This window comes from Notolabrus celidotus, chromosome 1 (assembly GCF_009762535.1).
Source record: "Notolabrus celidotus isolate fNotCel1 chromosome 1, fNotCel1.pri, whole genome shotgun sequence".
Taxonomy (NCBI): domain Eukaryota; kingdom Metazoa; phylum Chordata; class Actinopteri; order Labriformes; family Labridae; genus Notolabrus; species Notolabrus celidotus.
The window spans coordinates 14,459,787-14,481,968 of NC_048272.1; the positions used below are offsets into that span (position 1 = coordinate 14,459,787).

Sequence of the window (22,182 nt, forward strand, 5' to 3'; positions counted from 1 at the left end):
TAATTTTAAATTTGATGTAAGCAACATCTTTCTAAAAAGTTGTGACAGGGGCATGTTTACCATTCTGTTGCATCACCTCTTCCTTTATCCTGTAATACCATAGACTGTATAAAATATGGACGTAGTATCCGTGATGTCACCCATCTGTTCCTGAGAGCTGTTTTGAAGCCAATCGACAGCAGCAGCCATATTGGAAATGCAGAACTCAACCAGGCAGAGTGTGACGTAGTGTGAGCCTCCAAGCCAACAGCTATGTGTTCCCGACCGGGAGTCAATTCAGTCATGTCCTCATTTGGGCAAAAACTCGTAATCTTAATATCTTCTGAACCGTCACGTTAGAAGAAAATTCACCCCCGTACAGTGTGTGCCGATAGAGAAATTAGCTACGTAGGACAAAGACGTTTTTTGAACCAGGCTGTAAACATGTTTATTAATGCTGCAAAGATCATCTTTTTTGAATCGGTGTCTATGTGGTTAACGGTGTTTCTGCAGCCAGCCTCAAGCAGATTCTCGATGTATTGCAGTTTATAACACTTCCGCATGGGCTTCATCGTTTGAGACCGGAGGTTGCCACTTGTGTATTACATGGTAAACAGAAGGTAATTGAGTCAGAAGTGTTATCAACGTTTTAATTTCTCTGTTTGGTTAATGCAAGGGCTTGTGCCTGTTTTTGCATTGGTATCAATAAGGGCCTGTGTCCACTGAACAGTATTTCTTTTTACATTGGCAGCGCCCACAAACCCAATTTCAAAAAATGACGGGGCGTTGTGTAAACCGTTCATAAAAACAGATTTTGAGAATTTATTTAAACCCTATGTTGAATTGAAATTAGGACAAAAACGACACAGCAGATGTTGAGACTGAAAAATGCTATTTTATGACAAATATATATTCCCATTTTAAATGTGAAGCCAGCAACACCTTTCTAAAAAGTTGTACCAATGTGTTGCATGAGCTCTTCTTTTATTCTGTAATTGTTTGGGTACCGAGGAGATCAGTTACTGGAGTTCTGAAAGTGAAATGTTGTCCCCTAGGATTTTAGCTGCTCAGCAGTTCAGGGTCTCCTTTGTCTTATATTTTGTTGCATTAACCGCCAAATATGTTCAGTGACAAGTGGAGGCAGGCCAGTGTAGAACTCTAACTTATCTGCAATAGAGTTGTGCGTTTGTCATGCTTCAAAATGTAGTTTGGCATCTTTTGCATTATGTAAGGTGTTCCCTGGAAAAGGCGTTGTCCGAATGGCAGCATAATGTTACTCCAACACCTGTATGTATCATCCAGCTTTAATGGTGCCCTCCCTGATGTGTATGCCAGCACTTATGTATCCCCATACCATCATGGACGCTGGCTTTTAAACTGTGTGCTGATAACAAGCCAGGTGCTCCCTCCGCTCTTTAGAGCGAAGTCTTCTGCGTCCATGATTTCCAAAAAGAATTTCTCATTTTAATTAATCAGACTGCAGACCACTTTGCTTCAGTCCAAATAGTCTCTGGCAAGAGGTTAGTAGTGTTGCTGGGTCGTGCTTCTGGTTTTCTCTTCGTAAAGTACAGTTTAAACCTACATTTATGGATGCAACAACAAACTCTGACTAATAAAGTCTGTTTGAAATTGCCCTGTATAATTCTGGAGAAGCACACAAAAGCAATGTTTTTTGGGAAAAACTAACATCATTCAAATCCAAACCAAACCTTGAGGACTTAATAAATCTAGACAGTTTCCTTTTGCATCAGTTCTGACAAGGATTAAGGGTTAGACATGCATGGTCAGGGTTCTCTCTCCTGTTTACTTGATAGATTTGAATCAGATACTTTCATTTTATTTTGTCCTATACAGTTGCCAAGCAGCGAACAACAAAACAAAAAGTCAGCACTGGCAGCTCCCAGTTGTGTGAATGTTTAAAACGCTCCTCCTCCTGCTCTTTTCCAACCTGTTACCATAAATACGAATTTGTGCAAAATCAATCCGTCTGTTTAAAAGAAAGAAATAGCTTCCTCACTGTATGTATCCCAGTAGGATGCCCTCTGGTCCTCTGCTTCTGTGTACCTGTGGCAACTCAAATCAAACTGGTGATGGAATAATCAATGTGTGTGTGAGGGAGGAACAGTAAACACCTGAGAGGGTCAGATAAATACAACAGACCTGATGAAACCATAAAATCACAGCTGCCTTCATTTCCTTCCAACGACATTTACGGCCTGACAGTGTGTGTTTGGATATGGGTGTGTGTAGCTGTGTGTGGCTGTGTGTGTGCCGACTCCATGCCTATCTTTAGGTGTGTGTGTTTGTTTTAATAGAGAACAATGTGGCACATCCTGATGTGTGTGTGTGTGTGTGTGTGTGTGTGTGTGTGTGTGTGTGTGTGTGTGTGTGTGTGTGTGTGTGTGTGTGTGTGTGTGTGTGTGTGTGTGTGTGTGTGTGTGTGTGTGTGCTTGTGTGCGTGTGTGTGTGTGAATGTGAGGGAAGACAGGATGAGGATGGAGAGGAGAGGTGCATGGGTCATCATGACATTTTCTCAGTCAGGCTCACCTTATTATTCCAACTGAAAGTGCTGTTAGAATAGAGTCATTTCTAATGGGGTTGCCTTCAAAATAAAAGACGTATGTGTCAGTATTGTCAAAAAAGAAGTGTGAGAACATCTGGAAACAATTATTAACAGCTTTATGGAGTAAAAATGAAAAATCAGAATGACTGAGTTAAAGAAACTGGGACAGAAAGTGGTGCACAGATATATATGAAGCAGCTTTAAAGAGACTGGATGAGCACTAGTTTGTAGCACTGGTCTCTGAACCGTCCCACCGCGTTTCTTCTCTGTTTTAATTTGAACTCACTGAGAATACATCCATCATGCCAGCAAAGACGAGGTGCGTTCCACTGCTGTGTGAAGAAACCATGGAACAAGGAAAGTGTGTGAATGTGTGTGTGTGAGTGTGTGTGGGGAGGGTGGTGATGGCTCAATGGTAAGTCTGTTCCCTGGGCAACCAAGGTCTGACAGGGATGAACACACACTCAGTAACATGGTACACACATATACGAGAACACGTATATACGAGGTGTAAAGCAGACAGGAAGGATAAATGGGTTACAAAGGACAGGTCAGGACACCAGGGTGTGTGCGTGTATGTGTGTGTGTGTGTGTGTGTGTGTATATGTGTGTACATGTGTGTATATGTGTGTATATGTGAGGGCTGTTCATGTATCCGAGGAGTCAAAGTGCTGGCACAAGGTGGTCTGTAGTGTGAGGAGAGAATGTAATGCTCCAGTGGGTGAGCTGCTGAAGCTTGTTGTGCGACTAAAAGTCTTAATGAGTAACTGCAGAGCTGCTGTGCTACTTTCACTTAAGCGTACCAGTTTGGGCAACAGGATGTATCCTCGGTCTTGAAGTTAAGTTATTAAATGCCATAAAAAATTTATCATAGTCCTTGAAATTAAAAATGAAAATGAAATTTCCCAGAGTGTGATTCTGATTGGAAAATTCTACAGGAAAGAAAATATTCTACATAAATATGCGCTTAAAACGTGGTTAAGTAATGTATCTTTGTCTTGTTTTTTTTATCAAATTAAATGTTAAACCCAAATAGCCATTAAATAAAGTTATGACCTGCCACCTGCCAAGGGCAGTGAATTTTTACTGGCAGCTACAAATTTTAGGTCACCTTCCAACATGACAGCTCAGTTTTTCTTATATAAACACTTTTATATATAAAACGTTATTTTGCATTTAGAATAGTCAGGGATTAAGGAGTCTTAATGTTATAGGTTAAATATTGTTATATTGTCAAATATACACTTGCTCAATGCTAACAATTCAAAGGCATTCCAAAAAATATTCATGATTGGAAGCAGGGGGATGGAAAGGGGTGGCACTGTCTTTGAAATCAGACTGTCCACCCCATATAGCATCCCCAAATTCTGCATTATGATTGGTTATTTGCTTTGTTAGAGGCAGGACTTGTGTCAAACCAATCATTTGGGCTGTTACAACAGGCTAATGTATCTTTCTCTGCAATCCAATGTGGACCTCCAGTCTTGGAACATGATTTTCGAATGCTCTAATATTCGTTCACTTATTAAAAATCGAAGAGTTAATGTGAATATTATATCATTTTGAAAGCACTATTTTCACAGGTGCCTAGTTGTAATACGGTATCCCCGGCAGCTTTAGAGTGTCTTAAAGCTCTTTGCAGAAACTGAGATAATGCAGAGACTGGGTAGGCTGTGAAATGTAAACATACATGCCATGCTGCTGCGTCACAGAAACACTGATATGAAGGCCGAGACAGACGTTGCCAGTGCCAGCTACTAATAGCACGTCATCCTGCTCGATTAAGAATAATGGTTGAATAGAAGCCAGTGATTATCACATATTATTTCTGCTTGGAATGCCCATCCCTACTCCAGACTGCTATACTGTATACTGAATGCAGTTCATTTAGCCTGGCGTTGCCAGACCCATCAGCCAGCTCATACTCATTTTCACTGGCAGATGGGTCTTGAATTGCTAATATTCTAGGTGATTTCCTGCTGATGTCAGATAAACCCGATCAATCATAGTCCTTTATTTAGAAACTGGGTTGTTTTGATAAGATGCCAACACAGGGGCGCCACTTTAGCCGTTGATTCTGCTATTGCAGCCATTTTGAACAAACTGGATGATGTATTCTGTTCTTGTAAACAAGAACAAACAAATGAGCTTACAGAGTTCATTTGTAAGACAGATGTGTCTGCTGTACTACCGACAGGATTTGCTAAAAGTTTTATTTATCAACTAGCTCCATTGGTATGCTGCGCTACATCACATACAGCATTGCTCTGATTGGTTGTAGGTCTAACCAATCGCTTCCTGGGGCACTTCTGCATGCGGCCGTTGCTAATGCCCCCTGGAAAAAGGAAATAAATTGAACGGGTCCAGACCCATTCACCAAGGTGAATTGGTCTGGCGGCGGCAGCCTGCAGTACATTGGCAAAAAATCTGATCTAACTGTTAAATCTTGTACATCGCAACTTTGAAGACAACCATTTAGATGAAAACACTCACTGAGAGAGCTCATCCTTCACTGCACCTCATAGCATCCTTGGGAACATTCCTCACCTTGATTAAACTGATGAAGGTATGAGGCAGAGCTCAGCATTAATGCCGCATATGTGCTGCTGCAGACATCAAAACTGCAGTGATCTAAGTGAGCAGAAACCTGTTTAATACAGGCTATTAAAAATATTTCTTCACTTGACTCCCAAAAGAGTCTAAAAGGAATAAAAAAAAAACCTGCCACAAGCACAGAATGCCAATCAGGCTTGTAATATAACTCCTTTAACGTTGTGAAAGCACTTATCTGACAAATTCAAGTCTTACAGCTCACATATTCCAGATATTTTAATGTGATGGAGGCAGTTTCTCCTTGATCTCAGTCAAGGCCGTCTCGAAGTTCCACAGAGCGATGCAAACTGCCTTGAGCACAGCCGTGGTGGCTTGTTTGTTGCTGCTGTGCACATGAGAGAGAGAGAGTGTTACTCCGACCTTTCACACTGCAGTGGTGCCAAGAAGGAGAGTTGTTTCTGACTGTGTTTTCAGGGTATGTTGATAAAATGCCAAAACCAAAATAAATACTGTGCTTGAACTTCATGTCAAATGTATTCATGAGTATTGTTATGATGCTAAAGAAATAGCCTTGGAATCAAATCCTGTTTTAAAAATGGCTGCAGGAAAGCTGACAGCCCTAAAGTGTTGACCGATTTTTATTTCCTCTCTTTCTAAAAATACTCCACAGGTTTCAACAGCAGATATGCATCCTCAATCTCTGGGTCAGACTATCTCCTGAACAGACAGGCAGACACGCACACACTCAAACAAACTCCAGCAAAGGAAATCTCAGGACATCAAAAAAAAAGCACAGACACACACACTCAACCCTCTCCCCTCAGTGAGCCTCCCGGCCTCTTTCGTCTCTTCCCTCCTCTCTCAGGTCCTCAGGGGAGAAGGGAAACCCATGAAATGATTCCTGACACGACGGATCACAGAGCAGCGCCCGGTTGAGCCGTCTGATATCAACACTTTTCTGCCTGACTGTGGACAAGTAAGGCAGGGGGATTTGCGATGATTTCCCCTGGCTGAAGCCTCGAGCTGTATCTGCTCGGCTGGCTGGAGTTACTGACGCTGGCCCACAGTGCAAGTTAACCCACAGAAATGCTGTCAAATGGAAAACTGGTAACTCTGGTTTGAGTGTTTCTTTTTTCTCAAACTGAAAGTTTCTGTCATGTTTCACTAGCTTCTTCTTATTTCAGTTTATTGGACCTACTATAATCCATTTTTCTGTTTTGAATGCACTCAGAGCTGAGTTTTTTTTTTGAAGTTCCTGGAGAGTCTTGTGGACATACTGGGTTTCCTTCTGTATGTATACATCGAGAGCTCCTATGGTCCGTAGCATCTGCTTGACTCACATCACTGAACAGAACTGCTGGCCTCTCCTCAGACTCTGTGGGTGAGCTCCATTTCAAATTTGTCACAAAGGGAATACAGGGACAAATAAAAAGGATAATAAAAGCAGTGCAACAAAGTGCCCTTTTGATGGTTCCTGATAAAAACATATTCTTTTTGAATAATAACATCAATCAAGCGTTGCCTTTAGATGCTCTCTGCATCTGTGGCAAAGTGAATTTACAATTCAACCCAGTGACTTGACATCAGCTCTGTGTGGGATGCAGAATTTGTGTGATGCAATCTGTTTGCAAAGAGGAAAGATTGTTTTTAATCCGTCTCTCTGTCCTCAAAGCTAAAGATCGCATCTCATATTAAACAGGTTGTTCCTATTTGATGTTGGACGGATGCTTTTAGGCAAATGTGCACACCAAACACTTGCATGAATGCACAAACACACTGAGTAGACGACTGAAATAATGGACAGAAAGATAAGGAAAATTGGCTCTGACAGGTCATGTGAATGAGCCAGAGGAGGAGGGGGAAAAACACATGTAAACACCTGCTAACTGCACTGCAGACCTTCTATACACAGCCACCGTCACCCTGGAAGTTACTCATGGTTTGTAGCTCTGACTTGAACTTCAAGCGTATTTGTTTGCCGTCAAAAGCATTTGATGTCCGGGAACCGCTCATTAGCATGCTGAGATGCTGAGAGGTGTGAGCTACAACAATATTCTAAGATTTTGAGCCTTTGGTTTCCGCTCACTCTTTCACCTCAACTCATTATTCAGATGTTTCTAAGGAAGTCTGATCAAAGTTCCCATTTAACTGCTGCTCTCTCTCAGCTCAGCATACATGGCCCTTAAGCAGAGATCGGCTCCAGCGGTGGGAACACGTATTAACACATATAAAGGTATCAAGAATTTCCATTGTTTCTGTCCGTGTGTCTATTTAGAGCTGTGGAGTGCAGACAGAGTAGGTGGAAGTGCTCTGTCTTTTTCATGAAAGATAAGAGTCTGCTTTCCTCCAACTCTAGGGACCATGTTGTTCAAGAAATATGGAGTATGTCTTTGTCATGCAAGAGAGGAAGTTGTGACTTGTTGCAGTTCTAGTTAAGTTTCCTGACACCATGCAGACTGCCTTATTCGCAAAGCAGAGACAAAATAGAAAGAAGATCAGAGATGACGAAGAAGAGTCACAGAGTGATTACTGGATTTCACTTTTTTTCAGATTGAAATATATCTCACCTTCAAGGATGACTTCTTTGCCAGTTTTCTTTAGCGCTTGCACAGCCTCATCGTGTGTGGCCTCCCGTAAGTCATAACCATTGACAGACAAAATGGCGTCTCCAACATAAAGCGCCTCAGTCTGGTCGGCTGCCAGGCCCTTAAAAATCTTGGAGATAAGGATTGGCATCTTGTTCTCCTTTCCACCTGTTGAAAAAGAAAGAAAAAATGTTGCTCTGTCTTAACGTTAAGCAATTTTAAACCCTGTTAGCTATCGAATTTTGATGGTTATGCCTCTGAAATTTAAGGTTTCTCATGTAGCCATAGACTGTAAAAAAAAATGGACGTCATCTTGCTCGGCTCGAGGTGAGGCCGCTGCAAAGAGCTGCGCCCCCTGGTGGCTGGATGCAGTATAGGTCAAAAACTGTCTCCCCCATTCATTTGAATGGGGCTGCAGTAAAACAAAAAAAACAAAAAATACCCATCATACGAATGTTTCTCACATCCGTATGCTGTGGTGATATGTAGTTATTATTTGACTGTTTTGTGTTAAAAGCCACTTTTTTCTGAAAAGTTTAAAAAATTGTTTTATTCTGGATTTGCTTTGATTGACAGCTGCCGTAGAGAGACACGACGTAGGACCTCGTGACAGTACGCTGTAGGGCTAACTCGTTACCGTGGAAACACACAAATTCCCTACTGCGCAGACTCTGGCTGGATATTTTGGCATCTTATTAGTTTTCTGCCTTTCTTGTTGCCAGGTGACTTTTAAAGTTAGGGTTAGCATTTAATTCACAGCAGCACAGGAAACACAGCCACATATGCATGTAACTCATTTTGAAGTATGAAGTAAATCAAGTAGGAAGCAACAATTAACCCTTCAAAGGACAGTGGGGGTCACAAGTGTTTGGCACCTATGTTTTGGGGGTCGCGGACTGAAAAGTTTGGGAACCCCTGCTCTAGACCATATTCTATGTTAAATTATTAACAAAGACCCAACATCAAGACAGAATAAGATCCAGTCCCATCTTACTGGCAGGACTCAGTCTGATCTCATCTTAATCCCCCATGAGCAGAGCACTTTACAGCATTTAGCAAGTTACAGCGACAAGGACAAACTTCCTTTAACAGGCAGAAACCTCGAGCAGAACCAGACTCATGTTGGACAGACATCTGCTTCGACCAAGTTGGATTTAAACAAGTTGGTATTAAAGAGAAACACAGAAGACAATGCTTTTAGCTTCACTGAAATGCAGGTTTCAAATCCCCCCCATGGATGCAGCCTGTTTTGCCTTGCACACTGACCGTTGTCCTGTATGCAAACAAAGCCCTCTCATATAAAAGTGTGATGGGTCAATACAGCATAGACTCTAAACAGACACCAGGACACGCCTAATATCGAAATCTTATTGCTGGTGATGAACTCAAAACTCCCACAAGATGGTAGAGTTTGATGTCCTAGATAAGAAAATGCACTATAAATGCCCCTTCCACTCTGCAGTCCTCAACATGTCCAGACATTGTCTAGACATAGTTTCATATCAGTCCACAAATGTCAGAATCAGATGATTCAGATGTTTAAAAAAAGCTCTAACCTGCCAAGATCAAGCACACAATCCTTGCTCTGTGAGTGTGTAGTGACAACATGAGGATGAACCTCTGTATAAACAAAGCGGGAAATCGTCCCGGACATTTACACAAGAGGGTTGGTGTGTTGATGATGTCATTCACTGGGCATGTTTCAAGCTCAGCTGTGCAGTATCATAGTGATATTGTCCAAGTATGTGTTGTAGTGATAGAATTCCAAGAACAGGCTCCCTCCTGCTTGCTCTACCCACTACCCATGGCACAACCCCGGGCTAACCAAATGGACCTATTCCAATAGCTTAAAACACCCCTGACACCAAATATTACCAGCCGAGTAGTACATAAATAAAAGGGATAGTCCAGTTGTTGTTAGGACCTGGTTCTCTGGATATTGCTCAGAGTTAATGTAGCAAAATGCAACTTTTTGGGTACGATAAAATGGTCAAGTAACCGTTACTTGAAATACAACAGCTTACAGAATGCTTAACAGATAGCATCAGTCCTAAACTCCTGAGAGCATATGAGGACAATAAGCAGCGGTTTTCTGCCTGTATGAACTTCTGCAGTGTCTCTTTTCTTCCTCTCCCTCCCTTTCTCTCTCTCGTTTCATGAAGGTCAGCTAGTAAGCTGATGGATCTGCCACTTGCTGTTGGCTCGACTCTCCATGAGAAATATCACCATTAGTGTCAGTTGGCAGTTGGACTCCGGCCTTCAGGCAAGTGAGAAACTATCTGAAAGAGGATTACATTTAATTAGATTTAGATACATCTTCCACAGGTTGCCTCCTCTGGCTGATTCCTTTTGGATTTAACTCATGGATCTTGCTTTGGAGGCAACAACTTGGTGCTCTTAAAATAAAAAAGGGGGGGAAAAAAAGCGCAGGCTGAGCGGAGACATTCTGACTACATGTCAGTCACTACTCTTCAAGTCTAGAAAGAGGGATTTACCTGCTACTTGACCGCTCCCTGGCATCAGACAGTTGTTTACTGCCTGACTGGGTGTTCGATGTGAGGTGATGACCTGTACTTAGTGAATCATGATGCACTGATAGAATCTTAAAGTAGAGCTGAGGTGAGGGGGAAACTTCTGCAATGTGAGCGGTACTATCATAAATATATGCATCAAATTTCAATCTGAGAAATATTCTTTCTCTGTAGCAAACAGTAAGAATACAGCTGCAGGTAGAAGTGGATCTCTGACTGTCACCAAAGAACCAAAGGAGTACAAAACACCACTAGGATCATCCCTAGACCCTCTCCTGTTCTCTTTTCTCAATGACCTTCCCAATATTGTCAGCCAAATTAATCTCTACGATGACGATACAGTCATTTATATGTCCAGTAATATTATCTTTAAACACGATTGCCCTTGCTCAGAAGTGGTTCTCTTCAACTAAATTACTTCTAAACACTAAAAATCGAGCTGTTTTATGCTGTTTGAGAAAAGACCATGCCTTGGTGATTCACGAAAGTTGTGACCTCCTTCAAGAACCTCAGCCTCTGGATCGATCCAGCCCTCTCCTTTAAATCACACATAGAGTCAATGGATAATAATGTAAGTTATTATTTAGACATACTGCATCGCTCCATAAGCAGTTTCAGACAGAGAATTGTCACTCAGTTGCTGCCGCATGTACTTGACTATTCAGATATTGTTTAGCAGAATACTTTTGAAACTCATCTTCAACCACTTAATGTCATCCTCTGAAGATTTATACCAAAACGCCCCAAACTCATCCTCACTCTGTTTATGATACTCTGAACTGGTTATCCCTCAATGCGCAAATATATTACCACTGGCTCCATTGCATCTTTAAATGTATTCATTCTAATAAACCTACTTCAAACACTATCTAATACTATTACACATTATCATACTATCTCAGACTCACCCAGCAACCTGTCCTCCTCATCTCAAAAACCAACAAAGAAATTGGCAGACTTGCTTTTCAGTTCAAAGCTCCTTCTGGTATCCTGTGAAATAACTTGCCAGAGAATCTAAGAACATCAACTCTTTATGTCCTTAATACCATTAGTATTACTACCAGTATCACTACTGTCAGTTTTATCATTATAAGTGTCATATGTTTTGTGATATCTAGTCTCTGTTTACATTTTGAGGGTGTAGTGGCATTATGGGTAAAATGTGTGGGTACATGGGAGCCTTTGTGTGTATTGTTCAATGTGTTTTTGTCACTTAAACAGTGTTATATGTTTCGAGTTGCACCCCCACAAAATCAAGACGACTCATCTCAAGGTCGTGTCTATTAATAAATCTACTTAAATAAAAAGCACCTTTTGTTCAAATTTAAGCATGTACACTCTGAGAGACCTGGCGCTGAGCAAGGGAAACCAATCGATAGGTTAGCCTAACGCTTGGCTTCTACATACTGTCATATTTACGCCCCTGTTACTCCTTGTATCCAATGTGTAACGCATGGAGGTGGACTGGTGGGGCAAAGTTGACCACCTCTGATCCTTTCTGGAAGGTAGTAATACAGGCTTAATGGGGGGAAGGGGGTGCCTGCAGGGCGTAAAGGCTGTATGTGTGTGCATGTTTGAGTGTGTGTGCATGTGGCGCCACCGCTGTGTGAATACAAGCCATGCCAGTTGTGCTTCCGCAATGCCATAATGCTAATATTATGCCGTTTCAGGGTGCAATGTTTGAGTGGAAAGGTGATGGCAAAATTTCATTCTGGCTCTGTTGTGGAGTCACAATGTGTAAGAGGCTTATGTTAGCCTACGGAGAGACAAGGCGCACACAATAGTGTCTGTCTGAGTATGCTTATACTTAGTTGCAACTGAAAAAAACCCTGAAGAACCACTAGCATCTTTCAATCTGGATCTTGAGTGGTCAAAGGCCAGGATCATAAGAGTATTGGTTTTTATTGTTCTGTTTGATAAGTGGACAGCTGTACACACTAGGGTAAGGCATTTAAAGCCAAAATAATATTCGACAATCATTACAATCTATTTGACAATTATTTGAACAATAATCACAAACACACACCTGTCCCATTAATTAAAGTCCTGTTTATGTGGCAGTCGCGTTAACCAGCAGCAGGACAAGGTGCTGCTAGTAGTGGGCAATGTCAGCGTCTGTCTCGATCTTTATGTCTGTGTTTCTGTGACGCAGCATAGCGTGTATGTTTACATTTTAAAGCCATGTTCAGTCTCTGGAAATACGTGTGTAGTAATGTGAGATTCAGAAACGGAGATAATCACAGTGACTGTTGCTGTTATCTTCCTCTTTTGCAATTTAATGCAGTTAGCATTCTTCTTCTTCTGTTATTTATTGCTGTTAGCAAACAGGTTTATGATGCTCTATAGCCACCATCTGGCGGGAATACGGTATTACAACCAGGCACCAGAAAAAAAAAAAATGAAAAGTTGTACTTTTAAAATGAGAAAATATTCAGAGTAGGACTGCCAAGATTAGTTGACTAGTCGACTAGTCGTCGACGATTTCGTTTACTTTTTGAAGCTTTGTTTTTCTCTCGAAACTGCCGCTGTACCTTCCGCTGTCTTGTCTGCCTTTCTGTCCTTGACGCACATGCGCATTAGTGGTAATCAGGGTCAGCTGTGGTAATCGGGGTCAGTCGTGATGTCACCGGAAAAGTTATGCCCAAACAGTATCATGGCTAGCTGGCTAAGGAGCTCGAAAGTTTGGGAACATTTTTCCAAGAATGTGCAATGCAAAGAACTTGCCTTCCATGGTAGTACGACGGCGATGCACGAGCATCTGAAAAGGAAGCACGTCGTGGCTGATTCAATTTCTGATGAAGAGGGACAGCTGCCTCGGTAAGCTAATGAGCTAGTTAGCTGCTAACATTAACGTCAACAGTGAGCTATTTACTTAAAAGTGATGTCATATTTATGAAATATGATGACGCTAATATTTTATAATGCTACATAACAGTGCTAAAAAAAAATATGTTCCTCTTCAATGGACAACTTTGTTACCATTGTACCTTCATTTTATTTGCACTATCACATTAAAAAATGTCAGAAATGCTGCTACAAGCTGCAAAGTTCATTAAAAGTTGAATGAACTATCATTTTAATTGTCTTTATTTTTAGTAAGCACATACCTTAAACACTTCAAACTGGAAACGAATGATGGTTATATAAGAGTAACTGCATGCTGCTGCAATTTACTTATGATCCGATTAGTCGACTAATAAAAAAAATAATCGGTGACTAGTCGATTATCAAAATAATCGTTTGTGGCAGCCCTAATTCAGAGTAGCTCTTTGATTTTTACAAAGTGAACGAAAATTTTAAAATCATTGCCCATCCCTATTACACACAACACCCAAGGCTAATGGTTGCAACACTACCTCTACTTTCTGTGAAATTGTATAACTGAGAAATTGTAGGTCTAAATACGAACAAATATCCATCAAAGAATATTCTACATTTATATTTTTCCTGAGATAATGCAAACTTAAACAGCAAATAATCCTGAGAAAGTATTTTTTTTCTACAGAGCAATAAATGACACATTTTACAAGGATGACATCCAGTGACAGGAATGACATGCACTTGAAGGCAGAAATGTGGGAAACTAAGTTTTCTGACTTGGCCACACACTGAAGACATGAAGTACCCCTAGGAGAGATAAAAATAACAAAGATAAAGTACATTATGCAGGGACAGGTGCTATGTGACTGACATGACAATTCTGGAAGATTCATGGAGCCATCTTTATAGCAAAAAGTTGGTAAAAGAAAAGCAACCACATATTCACACTGGGGGGCTGTAACAGTCTTACAATTATTTCAAAGAAATCGTGAGAAATATGGAACAAAACAGTCAATCTGTTCTGAGATAAATGCACCTCTGATGGTCTACATAAATAACACAGTTGTGACTCTGACTGTCAATTAAATAGCCTGTTTCTCTGTGAGGCCGGTGTCCTGCTCACTGCCCCAGCCAAACTCTCCCAGCTGGTTCGAGGATTAAATTTGAATACCTTTCAGTCACAAGTTGCTTCTCTAACCTTCATGTTACCTTTGCCTCCAATCTGGCCCACTGTATAAACTGTACTGAATAGCATTGCTCTGTAATCTCTAATCAGGGCATAAATGCCCAATAGTACTTCAAGCAATACACAAACTGCAGAGTTATCATCTTTATTGCCAGCAACATCCAGCAATTACTGGCAAAACTAGTCAAGATGACCCTGATTTATTTACGGTTTCCTGAATCAACAGGGAAGGAAAAAACAGTTGTACCTTGATTTGCATTAAATTAAAGTGAAATATGAAACAATATTACACTTGTGAAAGAAAACTGAGCGAAACCAACCCTTATTAATGCTAAGTTGCTAATCCAATTGCACAATTAGTTGAATTTAATCTAATGAAGAGTAGATGACGTGTCGCGCAGGATCCGACACTGAGTGCCAGTTCAGAATATGATCTGTGACCTTTTTACTTCATTAAGACTGGCATGCTAATATCTCATACCAAACACAATAGATAGAGTGCTTACTACAGCACTTTCCACTTTAACAACAGCAGTGCTATCCAATTATAGTTGATGAATGGGTGAAATTGTTTCTGGTGGGTGAATTCAGTTGATTGAGAAGTAGGGACTTTGTTTTTGCCTTTCTGGCCCCAGATCCGGATTTTTCAATATTGAGTATCTGCTGATCCTAGTCCGAATCTGATACTTGTATTCGCAGAGATAAAAGAGCTGCACACTGTTTTATTATCTTTTTATTATAAAAATAACTAAAGTAAACAAATTAACCAAAAGATGTCTTCAGCTTATTCCATGACGTCGTTGTTGGACTGTTTTCGCTTTCAATTTTTTTAATATTTCAACACCGCTGAGGGGTTGCTAATGCTGAATTAACCCTGTGTTTGCCTTCTGCTTCAAATTGTAATAAGTTTACGACAACTGACGTCTTATTGTTTTATATTGCATAGTGACACAACCCATGGTCCACAAGATACGTTAGCCTTATCAAAACAGAGTGTTAGCTGCTAAAAAGTAGGACTCAGCTGAAATAACAACTCTACACACATTACTGTGTCTGCCGGGTAATCTTAGGCATTTGTTGCTTAACATTATGCAAAATTGGGATGCAAAAATATCCAAATTCAAAATTAATCAGTGACACGTATATCATAGACCCAGTTTATCAGTGCTCTTTGGAGGAGCACGTCTGCGTTGCAACAAATGGGCTGTCTGATGGCAAAGTAAAGTGCATAAAATGTCTCAGAGGAGCGTAAACCTAAACCAAAATGAGTGCTTGGGTCAGAGTCTCTCAAAACTAGCTAAATTACAAGGCAGACTCAGCCCCATCTGCAGAAAACTGTATCCTACCTTGAGTGCTGCTTCTCCCAGCAGTTTCTCATTAAGGGGGCCGAGCTGACCAGCATCCATGGTTACTAGTACAATAACTAGTGACATATAATTCATACAAGCCTACTTTAAAAAAACTGAAATGTCCCTTTAACATAAGTGCTGATGGTAGCTCAACTGTGTTTCGTACCTTAGTTTGACAAGACGCTACTACAGCCTAGGCTGGGGCAGATTTAGTGCAGTCTCTCAAATTCACTTAGTGTTGAAGTAAATGCTTTGTCAGCTTCCTCCCTTGCATAAAATGTCTTTGCTACACTTGTCGCACTTCTCTGTCTTTATCTTTTTTAGTGAAGCTTAGCCAAACTTTTTATCGCTAGTTGCTGTCCACCTTGATTCTCTTCCCAGAACGTTGTTGACATACGGCGCCACAAATGACGTAATGTTAGCACAGCAGGTCCTGCCAGATAAGTAGATCTTCAGTGGACTGCAAAGTTCTCACCGAGGGTTTAATCCTGAAGGATTTATGTTGCTGTTCGGAACCGGAAAGCAGAACTGAAATGCTCATACCATACCGTATCCATGAATCTCAGAAGTTTAGAACTGGTTCCAACTTGGAACCAGTTCTTGAAACCAGACCCTAATGGGCACTTACAGCAGCGTCTGCCACTAGTGTATGAATGTGGTGGGAATGGGTGAGTGTGACATGTAATGTAGAGTGGTCAGAAAACTAGAAGACTACTACACAAAGTAACCTCTTTCCATCCTTGTATGGTCTTTCCATCTCTCTTAACTTGTTAAATATAATCTCAAATAACAGTTTCTGACATGAATCCTGACTAAACATCTTTGACATCATGAAGGAAAAACACTGTCAATATGTCCACCACTCCTACACAACCCTTATCCTCCCATATTCCCTTCCCAACCCACAAATTTTCCTCCCGCAACTTTTCATGTCAAACACAGTTCAGCACCCTCCAGCTGGCAGCCTGTCACTCAGCTGACAGGAGCCCGGTAGTGGTGGAGGTGGGGTGGAGCCACTGGGGCTGCACATGACAGGTAAATGAATGGTACCGGTTTATACAACACTGACATGTACCTAATTAGGTATTTTGTGCTAACACGCTGTTTGTTGTGATAATGCTGCTTTTAGTTGGCTCAGCAGTGTAGTGTCCTGACAGAGAACAATGGCACAAAAGACAGAAACTGGAACAAAACGTACAAACAATTGTGTTATAGTTTGATGTACTTGTGTAAAATATTACTGTCTTCTTAAAAACAGTAAGAAACACTAATTTACACCTGAAGTGACATAAATATTGTTAATATGCATATTCAAGGGGGCTCTCAATGGAACACAGATCCCCTGAATCTATCATTGATTCTTACTTACAAAAAGTCCCACCTCAGTAGGGTAAAACACACAATCTAAACACTGTCAGGGGAGCAATTATATCCAAATATTGTTTATTTTTCTCCATCATACCACTTCCAATTATCTGATGTCAAACTCATAGTCACAGCAACTTTTATTGTGGTGTAAACTCACCAACTCCACACCTAAGTGGCTCAAAAAATAGAGCTTCTTCTTTTACTCTGACAAGTAGGTCCGTCTAGAGACCTTGAGCCTTACTTCCAAGCTTCTCTTCTTAAATTTAGCCGAGTGAGAGTAAAGGTTGACTGCCTCCATGCTTTCCTGTTTGCTGGGGTGGGCTCCCTAAAATTAACACTAGTCAGGTCCTCCAGTCCTCGCCACATAGCTTTCATCTCTGGCCAATGACAACTGCCTGCTGCAGGCTGCTCCTCTCAGCTGTTCTCAATGTGGTTTCAACCAGCCCCACAGCAACTTTTACCTGTTATTTCATTTGCTTCACCCTGACTCTCTTTTGACACTTTACTATTTCTTGCTCCGTCCTTGTTTTTCTTGCCGCTGTCCTGCTTCTGTCTTTCTTTCTTTCTTTTCCCTGTCTGCTTGCTTGACCTCCTCCGCATGCTCCATGTCCTGTTTCATCTACGGCCTGCTGGTTGTGCCTTGCTTTTCCCTTTTTCGGCCCTCTGCTACACCCTTCTTCCTCCATCTCTTCATCATCGCTGCCTTTGAACAACCAGCATCACAACAATGGCGTGCCAGCAGGGTGCCAGCAATGATTTTGTTTTAATAACATGCTGTCTGATTTTCAAAGCCACCCATTTTCACAGAGATGGACTTTACATTTATGTCATTAGGGGCTGGCTTTTTGTTGTTGTTGTTGTTGTTGTTATTGGCAGCTGCGGGGGAAAGTGAAATTAGCATTTAACCAGCGGTGGCAACGACACCAAAACTTTGCTATATGACTACCGTCAAGTCCACAGCTGTCCATCAAAACGACCCCGCGCATCAGCTAAGGGCCGGGTGATTTCCTGTTTCAATACACAAACCACAGACCTGTAGAAGAGGTGGAGGCTATGACTCACACACATGCAGGTTTAAGCATAATTATAACACACAAACACATGGCCTCTCATTACATGAATCACATCCACAACATAAGGAAAGTGGTACAAGCAGGTGAAATGCAAACCAAGCAGATTGAACTCTTATCTCAGCATCAAAATTGCTAACTAAATTTGCATTAGTGTTAATATCAAGAGTTAATGCAGTACCACAGGGCTCTATACTATATTTATGTTTACATAGCTTCGCATTGAGATTTCCACTTTGATAGCAGCCTGTTGCTGCAGGTTGAGGAAATAGAACAAGGAAAGAGGCCTTTATCAGGTCTACAATACACATCACAGGTATGTACGCCTGAATTTTAAGATACAGGGAGGTCAGGAAGTTCTCCCATTGGAGGGATTTGAGAAAAAGTTCTTGGATAAGTATGACAAAGCGGCAGTGGCATATTCACTTAATCTAGAGAGTAGAGTAGAGCATCATATTTGCTTATTCATCAGAAAAGATACACTAGTAGTTTATTATATAGCAGAGGTTCCCAAAGGGAGGGGTCGCAAGACACGGATGGGGGGGGTCGCGATATGCCTTCCAAAACATACTAAAAATTTAGAATGATCTAAAATTGCATGTTTTATTAATTGTTGTAAACATGCAAAAAATGTTGCTAAATTTGAGATAAAACCATGCAAAAAAAAATCTTCTTTACTTTGTTGCCATATGACTCCTGAGGAAATGATGCTTCCTGGTTTCTCTTTTCTGGTATTATCCTCTTAACATCGTGGGTCTACAGTTTGGACGCCCTAATGTGCATGAATCCATGTTTTATTCACTCCTTTATCCTGTCATAATGATTTAATTTTAGTTTAAAGTTTTTGTTTATATCATGCAAAGTGAAGAAACCCAAAACGAACATGTATTTCCCAATTTTCTGAACTAAGTAAGTTATGACCAGTGGTGGGCAGTAACAAAGTAAATTTACTTGAGTACTGCACTTAAGTACAGTTTTTGAGAATCTGTACTTTGCTTGAGTATTATTATTTGGGGAAACTTATTACTTTTACTCTACAGTGAACTGTGTTTGTGTAGTTCTGTTTGTCTCAGTGGTTTAGTCATACCTGTATATCGGGCGTCTCCACGGTTGAATGTGGAGCAAACACAGAGCACATTACATACAGATCAGGCAGTTGATTTAGAGGATGTTATAATGGCTATAGTTCTCCACGTGAGCACCCATGGCCATATCTTCAGAGGTTTTTGATATGAAGAGTGATATATACGTATCGTTTGAAATGTTCACCCTGTTTCCCACTCTGCTCAAACATACAAAAATTAACTGTCTAAACTGAGAAAGCGTGTTGAGTTACGTAACATTTGTTTAATTCCAGATGAACATTTCAAACTAAGTTGTCTGTGCTTGGTAGAACGTTTTTTGCACGTATGCTTTGTGAAAATACAACGTTTTGAGATTTTTTAAGAAGTACTTTGAATACTTAAGTATTTTTAAAAGCAAGTACTTCAGTACTTTAACTCAAGTAATAATCTGACAGAGCAACTTTCACTTGTATTGGAGTAATATTTGACCTGGAGTATCTATACTTTGACTTAAGTAATGAAGCTGTGTACTTTGTCCACCCCTGGTTAAGACTAAGTTTGCCGTGTGCCAAGTCACGCTGTCAAATAACGGCTAAGTTAGCTTTAACGTTACACGACACTCGCTGTTAGCCAACTCCAGTGACTGTGGTGGGACAGTGAAATGGTTCCCTTTAGAGGTGAGACACAGCTTGAGGTAATCACAGCTGTCACTTTTTCTCAGTTTAAACAACACACCCTGAAAGTATTTAGCGACTGTTGCATTGCTAACATTGATTAAAACCGAGTGAAACTTCAGATATGAGATAAATACATCGTGTGTGTAAACGACGTAACTGTCCGTTTGAAGTTAGCCTCGTTAACTGACAAGTCGACGGTTCTGTTGTGGTAGTTTGACAGAAACTGTCCTCAAACTCTGTTAGTTAGTGAGCCAAAACTTGAGTCAGCTGAATCTGACTCCTCGCTCATAAAGTTAGCCGGGTTTTCTTAGCATTTTGCGCACCTTTGATGCTGATTCCAAGTCCTCCAACATCTTGCTTGATAACCCGCACGGTGCGCTTCACGTTGGTGATGGTTTCCGGGACCGGGGAAGAGCTGAGGTTCGGGGGGTCTCCGTTGATAGCACCGGCGGGAGTCGGGTTGGGCTTCGCGGGCTCCTCGGCACCCTCCCCGGGGTTTACAGTGAGCGTGTCCTCGGTTAGTGTAGCCAACACCCGAATCCAACGGTCCACGGTCACTCGAAGTTCCAGCAGCCCCGTTTTCTGTGCCTTCATCGCGGCAGCCATGTTCAACGCATTCCTGGAATAACTCTAGACGGGCTGGCAGTCCTGTAAAGAGATAGGGGGTGGAGGGATGGGGTAGGGGGCACACACACACACTCAAACAGTCACAGTCACAGTCGCACACACTCTTCCCTCTCTCTCCCCCACTTTGTCCGCCTCCAAAGAGGTTTACCCAGTAATAAGAAGTAAAGTTAATTGAGGGTGATACGATTAGCAACGGTGTTGACACAGACACTCTAAGTTCAAAGAGCTTCTTGTCGAGTTCCCCATTAATGAACTGTGTGCGCGTGAGTCACACATAATTAAGTTTTGATTCATTCATTTATTTATTTATTTGAAGTGCATTGAGCCACCCAGGCTCAGATCACAGATCTCATTTGCAATGTGCCCAACAGACACAAAATCACTGCACTGATATATACAGACGTTCTGTCACGTAGAAAACAAAATCAATAGTGCTGCCCAAGCCAGAGATGGCTCAAAGCTTTGCCTTTCCAGTGGATAGAGCTGAATTTATCAGGCATGAAATCCTCCAATCGTCTTCAGTCTGAACTCGTGTGACAGAAAATATGCGTACTGTTATATGGTTAAGACCAAGGTTTCTCTACAGTGGAGGTTGGGACCCACTTGGGGGTCACGAGACAGTCATATTTTGATATTTTGTCCATTACTGTTAATATATATGTATACATAGATGACCCTTAAAGCTGGGGATGGTAGTCAGATTTAGATACACTTTTTGTTATACTGGTTGAAGTGATCTCTATGTCCCAATGGCAAGCAATACATAATCTGTTCCTAAAAAAGAGCGAAAAAAGCCACTTTCTACAGCCAGAATAAACCTGGGAAAACACCAACCAATCCCTGCCATCAGGAGCCAAAATATGAAACCAATCAAATCCCGTCCTGCCATTCAGCCCGCCTCCTGCGTGTATATTTCAAGTTTGTTTATTTTTATTTTAGCTTTCACTATGCTAATGTTTTGATGTTTTCTTACCACTGAGTGAGACATGAGTTGACGTAGTGCAAAACACAAACGATGTGCTGAGGACCGGTTTTGACTCAGTCACAATCATATGTTCGTGAAGCAGCGGCGCTCGTGCATTTGAGCAGGGCGTTGTCTTTGGAGGATCAGTAGCAGCATTTATTTCATAGCAGCACAGGAAACACAGCCACATGTGCATGTATGTAGGCTAAGATCAGCTAGATGAAAGCAACATTGAATCACTTTGAGGGACAGTCGGGGTTGCGAGTCTTTGGCACCAACTTTTTGGCCAAAAAGTTTGGGAACCCCTGGGTTATACTAAAGAAAACTGTTCATGTTGCTCTTTGAGTCTTTGTACTTGAACCCAATGGAGTTTTAAAGGTTAGGATTGTAACGTAAGGCAGTTTAACAAAATAAAATATAGGGTTTGCCTTAAACAAGCAGATGCTTAATAATACATCTCAGTCTTGCACAAGCTGGAGCTAGAGTAACAACAGATCCTTAGTCAATCTGTATCGTTCAATCAATATCCAGAAAATATCTGACAATAGATAGACACTAGATGAGCATGATGTTCTCTTAAGAGTGGTTGCACAAAGCTTCTCTCCAGTAGGCACTAAATGAGTTGGCAGCACAGTATATGAGCACTGACAAAAAAAACAATCAATACTGGCTACAGACCAAAACCAGAGGACTTGATGTGCCAGACTGGGAATTCCTTAAGACCGAGGTGAAAGACCTTGTGGGACAGAGGATGTTAGAATTGACACAGAAGTTTGGAGGTTGTCGTTTAGAGTTTAATGGATTGAGTTGAAAATGAATGTTAAAGGCAGCGTTATGATCTCAGAA

The 22,182-nt window shown here is 41.2% G+C and overlaps 1 protein-coding gene and 1 long non-coding RNA gene across 2 annotated transcripts in view; both read right to left on the bottom strand.

Annotated features, from left to right (window-relative positions):
- The window catches only part of snta1 (syntrophin, alpha 1), a 52,157-nt gene extending 31,628 nt beyond the window's left edge, over positions 1-20,529 (bottom strand). Inside the window, exons 1-2 of the mRNA XM_034695453.1 lie at positions 20,069-20,529; positions 7,663-7,848 (exon numbers count right to left, since the gene is read on the bottom strand). Of these exons, the coding sequence (XP_034551344.1) occupies positions 7,663-7,848; positions 20,069-20,351 (469 nt within the window). The 5' untranslated portion in view covers positions 20,352-20,529. The remainder of the gene's footprint in view (positions 1-7,662; positions 7,849-20,068) is intronic.
- Positions 16,993-18,922, bottom strand: LOC117821335. The gene is made up of 2 exons (XR_004632957.1): positions 17,881-18,922; positions 16,993-17,810 (listed from the first exon to the last, which is right to left on the bottom strand). It is a non-coding gene; the product is annotated as an uncharacterized LOC117821335 (long non-coding RNA).
- Positions 20,530-22,182: the final 1,653 nt, after the last annotated feature.